This window comes from Sipha flava, unplaced genomic scaffold (genome assembly GCF_003268045.1).
Source record: "Sipha flava isolate LNK unplaced genomic scaffold, YSA_version1 100_pilon_pilon, whole genome shotgun sequence".
Classification (NCBI taxonomy): domain Eukaryota; kingdom Metazoa; phylum Arthropoda; class Insecta; order Hemiptera; family Aphididae; genus Sipha; species Sipha flava.
This window is the reverse complement of record NW_020271714.1, coordinates 54,488-65,822: the sequence shown is the minus strand read 5'-3', so window position 1 is coordinate 65,822 and position 11,335 is coordinate 54,488. Positions and strand designations below refer to the sequence as shown.

The window sequence follows — 11,335 nt, the reverse complement described above, 5'->3', positions numbered from 1 at the left end:
CGATTTGTCTGGTCCCCATTTCAATTAAAGCGTAGGCCCAAACAAACACATTCTTAACACTTAAATAAAATGGATAATTCACTATAATTATTATACTTATGAGTTATGCATTAATACCTGAGCTTCTTTAACTTTTGTCTCCCAGTAATAAATTGTATATAATTTAATTTTTTATATTTTCAAAACATTTTTATTATAATTATTATTGTTTTGATGGGAGTCAAATTTTATCAAACAAATTTGTTTTACAATGCAAGTATATATAATTTCTGGTTCACAAATACAAAAAAATCAAAGTTTATAAAAAAAAAATTGGAATCATGGTTATTAATTATGTAAGTTATACATAACATTTACGTAACTTATAAATATAATATATTGTATGATTTTTTTTTTTTTAGTCAATAGTATAATGGTGGGTCGAAAGTGTTGGTGAAATCGCTTAATTTAAAATGATGGTGATGAGACTGTTTCGTTATAACCAGCACAAATATCGCTCACTTGTCTTCTGGTTCTTTCTCTCCTTCCTTCTTTCCATCACCCTACAAAATATATTGAATGTATAATGTTATAGTATTATAATCACATGCAAATTAAGCAACAATATTTTATAATATAATATATATTGATATTATAAATACTAAATAAAAAATTATAATATAGGCTAATGAAAATAGTTTTTACTCACTTTCTCTTCAGGCTCCTTGACTTCTTTTTCATTAGTTTTGTTCTCAGTGGCCTTCTTGTCTCCATCTTCTTTAGGCTTATCTTCAACTGGTGGGGGTTTTGGCAAATGACTGTTTAAGTCTAGATTCTTACACATATCATCCCAGTCAGGGAAACACCTTTCTTTAATGCGGTTTGTGTGCTGTATTAAATTTTCAAAATTGTCCACTAAATAATCTCGTAATTGGCATTCAACTTCTTTGTCTAAGAAGTACAACTGTGCCAAGTTTGCAAAAGCAACAACATCCAACTAAAAAATAAATAAATAAATTATAAAAATGCATTATGTTAATTAAATATATTAATTACAGTTGTGGGTTCATTTCCAAAGAAGTATAATTTATCGCCTAATACATCGGACAAAACTTTAAGATCATTTTGTCCAAATTCCAAAATCTCATCAGGCTTGTGAACTCCGATTCCTTGAGCTTTAACTTTTTTTAATCCCTATGAAAACAAAACTTTAATTTACATAGAACATTTAATTATTACCATAGAAATTTTAGAATATTTACTCTTCGGCTATAAGTGTACTTGAAGAAGAAATTAAGAATACCATTTGGAACCCATGTACCAAGTGCATGTTGCAAATTCACTTTGTATCCTTTGATTACATTTTCAGGAGTTTTTGTCTTCCACCACATTATTACCCTAAAAAATATAAAAATAACATAATCACATAATAATAAATAATAAGAACATAAAAATAACATATCATAATGAGACATACCAAACGAGCTTATTCTCAATCATTGAGATCATAGCATGTGATATGTTACGTTGATCTTGAGTTAATGCAGCATCGATGTCTTTGCCGAATTTTTGGCTAAGTTCTTTAATAATTAGAGTACTATCAGCAATTTCTTCACCATTCAATTCAATAAAAGGCAATTGTCCTTTTTTGGAACGATGCTTCATTTTATGGTCAACATTCTAAATATTAAAAAAAAATATAAAAAATTAGCAACTAATAAAACATGAACATAATATAATAATGGTTATAATATTTGTGTTAGTTTAACAGGCTGTGTACATTAATTTATTTACATTTTATTGACATAAATGCACGTCATTTCTAATATAATTTCTAATAAGTTTTTTAAGTATATTATAAATCATTTTTAGAACAGTTAAAACTAATATTTATTATATTTGTAGAGAAAAGTATTGATAACTATTAGAATGAAGATTTTTACTACCAAGAAAGAGTTTATTTGGGACAACAACCAGACGTGATTATTTAAGTAATAACAAAAGTATTATTGGATGCACATGAGGCAAATAAAAAAAAATAGGAATTTTCTATAATTCTAAATTGAAGTTAAGAACCCAAAGAACCGCGTTTTATTCAGTAGCAACGGACCATGACGAAATAACAAACGACTAACCAAGTGACCAAATATACATGAACAACTAGCGTTCTGTACAAAACGACTAATGACGTATGAATCTCTCACTAGAAATAACCACTTTCGACAAGTATCATAACTCGAATTTGATGTATTAATATGCATGCAAGTTAACATTATTTTTCATACTCAATAGATAAAGCTTTTTTAATTTTTTATTCAGCAACACCGACAAATATCTTTCATTAGTTAGGAACATAACACACCATTTTTATCATTATAAAATATGGCAAAAGTATTTTGAATATTTATAATTAAATGAAAGTTTAATTGTGAAAAAAAAGTAAGAAATCAATAACTTTGTCTATCTCCCCCTTCATGTTATGAAAATGACCAGTTTTCTCATATAGTCGGAATAAAAAAATGGTTTTATACATTTTTTTAATTGCTCTGTTTGAGGTTTAATTATTAAATGTAGTTTTGGACAACAATAGCAGCAACTGCTGAATTTCAAAAATAAAATACACCCTGTTGCATAATTATGTCATACAAAGGGAGCGACGCCCGAGAACTACATGCAATAGTACGAGAAAATCCCTTATATGCCACTGCCGGGTTTATTGAACTTCCAAGCTGAGAGATACCACAGGCGGTCGTCATAGCAACGGCGTCGGCGCAGGGTAGGGCGGCTGGGGAGGAGTTTATGGTTCAGACGGCGACAACTGTGTTATTGATCTCTTCACCATTAACACACACACACACGATACTCACAGGCATTTACGCCAGCCCTTGCTCAGCAGAACCTTAGTTAGGAATATATTTTTAATTTTTTTAATTTTAATTTTTAATTTTTTTTTAATTCAACATAAAACAGTAATGGTATGACAATTTTTTTTGTTTCTCCGTCTAATATTACGCCATTTTTTAACACTTAAAGTAATCCCGGTCAGAATCAAAAAGCAAAGCGAGACGAGAATTAGCGATACACCCACGTTATCTGTGGAATGTATTTACTAATTCAATCACATGAGCGCGCAATCACTTTGACGATGTGGAGAGGGGAAAATAATCACCAAGCTGGCATTAGCAAGCGTGTGCGTTTCCGGCAATCTATTTGGACTTTAGACTCGATGATTATTCAATAGAGTTCAAATTATTTATAAACGCACGCCGTCTTCGAATCTATATATACATTATTAAAATAATTATGATCGTGTTATAATGAGGTCAACATTCCGGAATGGTGGGAGCAATACACAAGTATCATCTCGTACAATAGAACGACGCACATTCCACAGGCCTCGCATGGACACCCGTATAATATAAAGCCCCTCTCTCGTCATAATATTTCTTTAACATGCTTCTATTGATGGAAATCTACAGAAAAGGCGTTTAAAATGAACGCATTTTCCAGAATAACAATTATAAGAATATATACTAACGTATGGTGTGCCAGAAAAATGTCGCTAAGGCGGACTTAAGAATAAAAAAAATATGATTGAATATCGACATTTGGATAAAATTGGTAACGATATTAATAGCCCAACAAGTACAACTACTGTGAAACATTTCCCATCGAGTTGTGTCAAACAAAAGCCAGTTAGTGCTACACGATCTAAGATGATTTTTTTTTTAATAATGGGGAGAAATATTATATTAAAGAAATTATTTAATTGATCAATGATTATAATAAAACGCATATACGGCGCGTTGAGTATAATACGATGAGTGTTAAAAGTCTGAGAGCCGTTAGAGGAAGTACTAGGAGGGAATAAGGTGCGGAATAATATAATCATTATTGACGATTAATGACGCGTCGTACAGTCATCGGGTACTTCTTCTCACTAGCTTCCTGGTGTAAGCTCACTGCTCACATATATACACTTACAATAAACGTGAGCAGATCGTAATAGTAATAATAATACAATATATTTGAAATTGTATACGATATTATTACGATTGTTAAAATCGACACACGACGAATACCATTAATTTTTGTCGGTAGTAGCAAAAGATAGCCGTTTATAATTCTTTTTAATAAGGATGTGAGCAAAGTGAACCCAAATTGATATGTCTCGACGATAGTCGCACTCATGCATGTGTGCACAGTAGGTACACCAATAAACATCTAATATAATTATTGTCAGGTCCGTACAGAAAATAGTCGTGTAACTATAAAAAACTCAAGTGACACGAGTCCTTTTGATTATTTAAGGGGGTGACATGCGGCGAAATTATGTCATAATCACTGGTCATTCAACACGAGTGGGGGCGTTCGTGTAGTGTGACTCATTCGGTACTATAAACATATGTACATACGATACAAAACGGTGACGCAAATCGTAATGTGTAGAAATAAAAATGCACTACTATTATAATATTGTAATATATTATATTATAAAAAAACTTTGAAAGAAGGAGGGTAATCAATTAAGATGAAGGTGTATAAAGGCACATATATTCGAGAATATAATTTAAAATACGTTATCAACGTCTAACTGACAATCTTTAAGTACGTTGATATACGTTAACTTTTTTTAAATACAAAATTTCCATTAAAATACTTCAAAACGAAAATTGATTAAATATTAAGGTTGATGAGTTAAAAGAAAAAATTATAAAACATAGCAGCACACCTTCAAAATTACATAACAGAAAATATTGATGCATGTGTAGTAAAATTTATATTATGAAATAATCATTTTTTTTTTTTTTTATTACCGAAAATTTAATTTCAAAACATTACCGAACACTTAGAATGTTCTGTTCATTTCTATCGTAGTCGAGTGGCTCAAAATTATGAAAAAATTGTATTAGTTAAGAATTCAAATGCTGACACTACCGAGAAAAATCCGAAATTCTACCTCCTAGAAGTAAATGATGTGTATTTTCCAAATTTTTTTTTAAAAAGGATAAAAAAAATATTTTAATACCAAAATTAATATTGAATATCTAAGAAAGGTCTTTGTGCAGAAATAGGCGTCGTCGCTACGAATTCGTACCAGTCGACTAACATGTTTCATACATCACCGATGAAATGCACACGCGCGATGAAATGTAATCAGTCGTGTGCACAGGGCTTTAATGCAGAATTATTGCACCACTCTTATATTTATAATAATAATAACGCTAAGTACATTTCGATAATGCGTAAAATATCTTCGAGACGCTATCCGATTGTGTAAACGATATATACACACAATGCACTATTGTGCAGCAATGCGCTGCTATATGAGTGTAAGTGAACGCGTCAAGAATAATACTAAAAACATGGAGAATGAGCCTTGAGAAAAATATAACAGCGTGCACCTGGATTGCTGGTTATCGTCGTCCTATGGATGTAGGAACATATCAATCGAAATATGAACTGGTGAAAAAAATAAGCCGTTATCGAATAAACATCGAACACCCTGTATAATACGTAATACATCTTATATATTATTACATACATGAACTATTTCTATTACACTCATAATTTTAACGTAAAAAAAAATTGTTATGATAATAATTTAATAAATTTAATTTGTTTCCTTCTGATGCAATGATGTGCCACTAAAGCGCGTAGATAGGTGGGGCATGAATTATTGGTATAAGGTTGTTTACATCGATAAGAAATGTTGTGCATTATGTAAATATATTATATACGTACATATAACGTGTAATATTTTAAATTAATACACTTATGGAGCGTTTAATTTCATCGATAACAGGGGACAAAGTAATGACGATTAGTCTAAAACGAAAAAAATAATAATAGAGTTATCTGGGATTTCTCGAAGGATACAATGACGATGATGTTTATTAACACAGTCATAGATATAAAATTCAATTTCCCGTTCCTTTCTCACATCTCCACAAATGGGATTCTTCTCTAAGGAAAATGCGTATTGTAGTAACACGCCGTAATGATTTCACCGGATTTCTACTTGTTAAAACGTTTCAGTTACAGTGAAAGCGTGTAATACATAATAAATATATATTTATGTATACCTGCTAAATATTCTTTATAAAATAGGAAAAATTGCAACAAATATTTTCATTAAAGTAAAATATAAAACACTTATTGCCAGCGTTTTGTACATGCGACTATACTCTCTTACCGATAATAGTGTTATCGTATATTACATAACTATTTCAAAAGTTTGGTAATGAAATTAATTTCCGAAAACGATACGTTCATTATTACTTACCATCGTATTTATTTTCAGTTATTGCTTTTATTACAAATCGATATCAAATACAATATGGCAAACAGGTTTTATCGGGCATTAAATTTCAACTATCTGCGTTCAAGACACTGAAGTCAAAAATACAAGGAAATATGATGCACAGATTAAACGTCTTTTTCAACGTAAAAACCACCAAGCATTAATGTTAGAACCAAATAAAATATAATATTGGTCGAATTTGTATAGTGTTCAAATATATCAACAAGTTCAAATTGCTAGAGATAATGATTCATTATTGAAAATGAATAATAAAGATCAAAAGCTTAAAAGTAGTCGAATTTCGTTAACTAAAATTTTAAACATTACATTATAAAACTAGAAAGTTAAAAAGATTAAAATATCAACATCAGTCAATAAGTAAAATATTAGAGTTGTCTATAAAAAATAAATGTAATGAAAACAATTATATATTTTTTTTTATTTAATGTTGTGACACACGCTTCTTTCAATTTTGAATACCTAACAATAATAATTTTTTTTGATAATAATAGTCAGCAGAATAAAAATATAAAGAACCATGAGATAACACTCATGGTACACACGATAACTCATTTCTTGGGAAGAAAAAACACGTGCAACTGTGAGCACACGTGGAAAATTAATATTATATTGTTCTCATGAGTTCTTGTTGAATTATTTAAGATATATAAACCATTTTACGACTTTATATCTCATGGTTGATTAAAATATTATAAGTATTTAAATACATGCAAGCAGGAAGTTGTCCAATTAAAAAGTCAATTTTAGATACCATCAAGAAATTATTTGCAATAAACCTAGTTTTAGTCATATAATGGCAACATTGATGATAGATTCGCGTTATAAACATAAATTGTTTTAAAAGATACGATTTCACATAAAACTTAAAAACTTTAAAACCATTAAAATTACATTATATTTTACTATCTTAATTTAAAAAAATTGAAACACAATTTGAAAAGAAATTAGAATGCATATTATTAGAAAGAAAATAATACAATTTCATTAGTCATAAGTTGCAATATCTACAATTTTTTAGAATTTTCTAATTCCAAAATGTAAAAGCATATATAAATAAATATTATAAAATAAAATAATGATAATTAGTTACAAAGGAGGGAAAGATTATTTAAAAAAATATATAGTAGTTCAGATAAGACTAAAAAAAAACATAAATATATTAATTTAATTAATAGGCAATAGTAAATACAATAAAATACATATTATAATGTAAACATTCTATTTAAATAGACTTTAGTCTTAATACATTTTATTGTTGAAAATATATATGGATTTGAAGTCAATATACTAATTTAATATACTTGATTATTACTTCAATGTTAAAAATTACTACCTATTTAATATAATTAATAACTTAATTTTTTTTTAATCAATTTTGATCTTAATTTTTTTTAACCATACTGTAAGTGTATTAGATTCATGAAATGTGTCAAAATGGCTGACTCTCTTAGGCCATCAGTTTTAATATTCAAAGGTTATAGTCCAATTTCTTGGCAATTACAATTTTCTTGTTTTTATCTAGTACATATTTAATTAGTTCTACCAAAATCTTTTACAAAGATTACTATGATTTATAAGTATTATTATGCTAAAATTTGACATTTTAGATAACAAATAATTAAAATAGATTAAAAAATTAGTAGGGGCTTTGATAACAAAATATGAAAAGTATATGGAACTATAAAAATAAAGAGTAAATAAACTATTTTTTAAGATTAGCAAAACTAATTATAACATTTCTTTTATATACAGGATATAACTACTTCCAAACAATTAAAATATTAAACCTGAATAACTGATAAAATGTATGTCTTCAGTGAATTTTAAATTAACTGCATAAATTCACTTGAAGAAAAAAACATCAAAATCACCAATTTGTATTTTAATACTGATTATAATTTTTAATAGTTTTGGCATCATTAAAATGTTAGAAGACATTTTTAATGAAAAACCAACATTTAAACATGTTCATCCAATAATATTAAGTTAATAAAATATAATTAAGCCAAAATAGAATAACATTGGTTGAAAATTTGAAACCTACAAATATTTCAAATAATAAAACATAAAAACAGTTAGGTAACAAAATAATAATTACTGTTGTTTTCATTCATATAAATAATAATTTATGTTATCTTTGTAGTAATTAGAGAAGCAGAAAACATTGAAATTCAGTAAGAACAATACCAAGTTCTCATAGTATAATAATAATGTTGGGTTTTATAATTTCTCAAACACTTAAATAGACACCAAATAATTAAATGTTTTAACAGTAATTCTGCATAAAACTAGTTATGAATTAAATTTCATAATTTTCCAATAAAAATTATTTAAAGTAATAAGTATTACTATGAAGATAACACAGAATGATTAAACTTTTAAGTAATATTTATCAATTAACTGGTATTTAACTTAATGTACGTGCATTCAAATCATCATGTTTTAAGTAGTAATTTTATCATGATAAAACAAAATTGAATGTTATTTATCTGAGACTCAAACAAAAAATAAAATTCAGTTTTAGATATAAAATTAAGTAATAAATAACATTTCACCATAAGTTGTTTAAAGATTTAACATGGTATATAAAAAGGAACTCTGTCCAAGTCATTGTCAAAAATATCAAATAAAAACCATAATAGTTGGTGAACAACAAATGCGCTAAACAGTACAGTGAATTGTGTCTAGTCATTACTTAGAAATCAAAAATTGACAAGTAGATTGGAAATCAATAATCATATTGTAACAATATAATAAATATATCAAAAATAGTCGACTGAAAATACAAATAATAAATGTAACGGATGGATCCAAAACTTAGTTATGATTTAAAATGTTATGGGTTAGGCAAAGGGGTTCATATATGAATTAATGAGCAGATCATTTAAAGGAATCACATCATAAATAATACGGCACTCACCTCGTATTTAAGTCCAGCCAGTCTGAGCCATGTCTCCACTTTGAGGCAATACGGGGACATAGACGGAATAACGGGCGTGCGTGAAAACTGATACAGGTAGACAACGTCCTTTTCGAAACTCTGTTTTTTCACAGAGAACTTTGGTTGTGGTGGTTCAACCGGGGCAGCCGGCGCCGCTTCCTTTTCCTCTTTCTCTGCCGCGGGCTTCTTGTCGTTTTCCTGTTTGTTATTGGTCTCAACTGCAGTGTCCGCTGCGTCTTTTACCGGTTCTTTAACGTCCTGTGGAACGTTTTTCGTCTCTTCCGTAGTCGCCGTCGTCATGTTTCCGGTTGATTTCAAAATCGCTGTTATCGTAGACGTCGGATGCGTTGTGCGTCGTCTTCTGCTGGGGTGGCGGTGGTGTACACGCACTACTGTCTATACGATATGTAGTGGCAACAGTAACTCTATGCAGAATAAAAATAAAAAAAATAACCACTTTATTCAAAAATTATAATTAACGGTGACCGGCGATAGCAGCTCAACACAAGCATACACGCGTACAAAGACACGCAAACACACATACAAGCAGCAAACAACAAACGCAAGCTAAAATACGTGTGAACGAAATAAAATGAGCATTTAAAATGAGAAATGGTCGTTAAAACGCACGGGTCTTTCACGAGGAGTGCTCGAAAATGTTGGCTAAATGACAGCAAGCAATGTAGAAAAATTATTGTGGAAGAACAAAAAAAAGCATTAACAGAGAATACTTTAAATAACGAAAAAATTCGTAACCACGTACCGGCAGGAAAAGGACGCGACTTCGAATGCACGAATGACGAGCGGCGGCGGCCAGAGCACGGGTAGAGCGTTGGTGCAGCCGGGTATCGCGTTGGTCAAGAGTGACGCTAACCCGGCGCGCATGCGCACTGCGCACCATCCTTGACTAACGTTCGACCACCGCCGCTGCCACGCCGCCACGCCCTGTCCATCGCCTTCGTCTCCGCAACGGCAGCACCGGCCAGCCACCGCCACCAGTACAGTTTCGTCGCAGGGATATATTATTATTACTATTATTATTATTTTTATTATTTTCATTTATTTGGCCGCCCCGAACGATTAACCGGCCGATGGCGGCCCAGCGTTGGGCTTTTGTGTTTCGATCGCGATCGTTTTCCGTTCGGATTTTTTCGCGTCCAAACGCGTCGACCAGACGACGACGCACACGCGTTCTCGTCGACTCCGCGTACGGGCGCGACGGCGGCAGACGTGATTTTTTTTCCACGTCTTGGCGAGTTGCGACAACAATGAGACGGCGACGCATGTGTTTTCTCACGGCTTTCCGTCGCGCCCCCGACCCTTTTCACAAACACCGTTATTATTATTTATACAAATATACTCGGCTCACTCGGTGACGTCGTAAATAACATCATTATTATTATTATTATTATTATTCTTGCCGAATAAGTGGTTCGCCGCTGCTGCGGTGAGAGGGTAAAAAACGAATGAAAACGACAGACAACCTTTGACACTTGTTGGCTCGAATGCATATAAGTAGCCACCCGAACGAGTATACGGGAAAAAATTAATTTCCGTGTTCAAATGTCAGTGCACTGTTTGTATAAAGGCGCGGTCGCCGAAATATAAACGTTGATAGATATGGACGTTAAACACCTTTCCTCGTTCTAAAATAATATTATTTAACAGTGATTACTTTATTATTCAACTACAGCATTTTTCAGAAGAATTCGAATGCGGATGTTTAGTAAACAGCACGAATGTTTCTCAATTCTCGGCCACGGTTTAAATATCAGTTACATTATATGCTCGACGCACTTAAAATTATAGTATCTAATGAAATTCAATTATTTTCATGGCCCATACGTAATGAAAAATTATTGAAGATTAATAGTGTAATAATATGAGTGGTATAGATTGGTTATTGAGTGTGATAGATTTTGTGAATATTTCTCACTGTAAATCTATCATACATTTCAATACACATCGAGTATAAAATCGGACTTCGAAAATGTTATATAATTAATTGTAATGGCGTAAAACCACATACTAAATTTAAATTATATTTGAACGGTGGAGCTGATAACTGAACAGACTATTCACTTATTTAA

The 11,335-nt window shown here is 30.8% G+C and overlaps 1 protein-coding gene across 2 annotated transcripts; it reads right to left on the bottom strand.

The window, feature by feature from the left end:
- Positions 1 to 381: 381 nt before the first annotated feature.
- Positions 382 to 10,118, bottom strand: LOC112679793 (failed axon connections). 2 transcript variants are annotated; one of them, XM_025549714.1, is made up of 7 exons: positions 10,009 to 10,118; positions 9,225 to 9,670; positions 1,457 to 1,659; positions 1,242 to 1,377; positions 1,036 to 1,173; positions 689 to 976; positions 382 to 542 (listed from the first exon to the last, which is right to left on the bottom strand). In XM_025549714.1, exons 2-7 carry the CDS (start codon positions 9,543 to 9,545, stop codon positions 498 to 500), a joined length of 1,131 nt encoding a protein of 376 aa, XP_025405499.1. In that variant the 5' UTR covers positions 9,546 to 9,670; positions 10,009 to 10,118; the 3' UTR covers positions 382 to 497. The 2 variants fall into 2 exon arrangements, with proteins under 2 accessions (XP_025405499.1, XP_025405507.1); XM_025549722.1 differs by lacking the exon at positions 10,009 to 10,118 and adding an exon at positions 9,876 to 10,002.
- Between the last annotated feature and the right edge of the window lie 1,217 nt (positions 10,119 to 11,335).

What these genes read in the sequence shown, in the direction of transcription:
- LOC112679793 (XM_025549714.1), bottom strand. Translation starts at nt 9,545, where the DNA reads ATGACGACGGCGACTACGGAAGAGACGAAAAACGTTCCACAGGACGTT. An exon ending in ATTGAGAATAAGCTCGTTTG is followed by an intron (nt 1,378 to 1,456) that starts GTATGTCTCATT and finishes TATATTTTTTAG; the next exon opens with GGTAATAATGTGGTGGAAGA. An exon ending in TTGGAAATGAACCCACAACT is followed by an intron (nt 977 to 1,035) that starts GTAATTAATATA and finishes TTTATTTTTTAG; the next exon opens with TTGGATGTTGTTGCTTTTGC.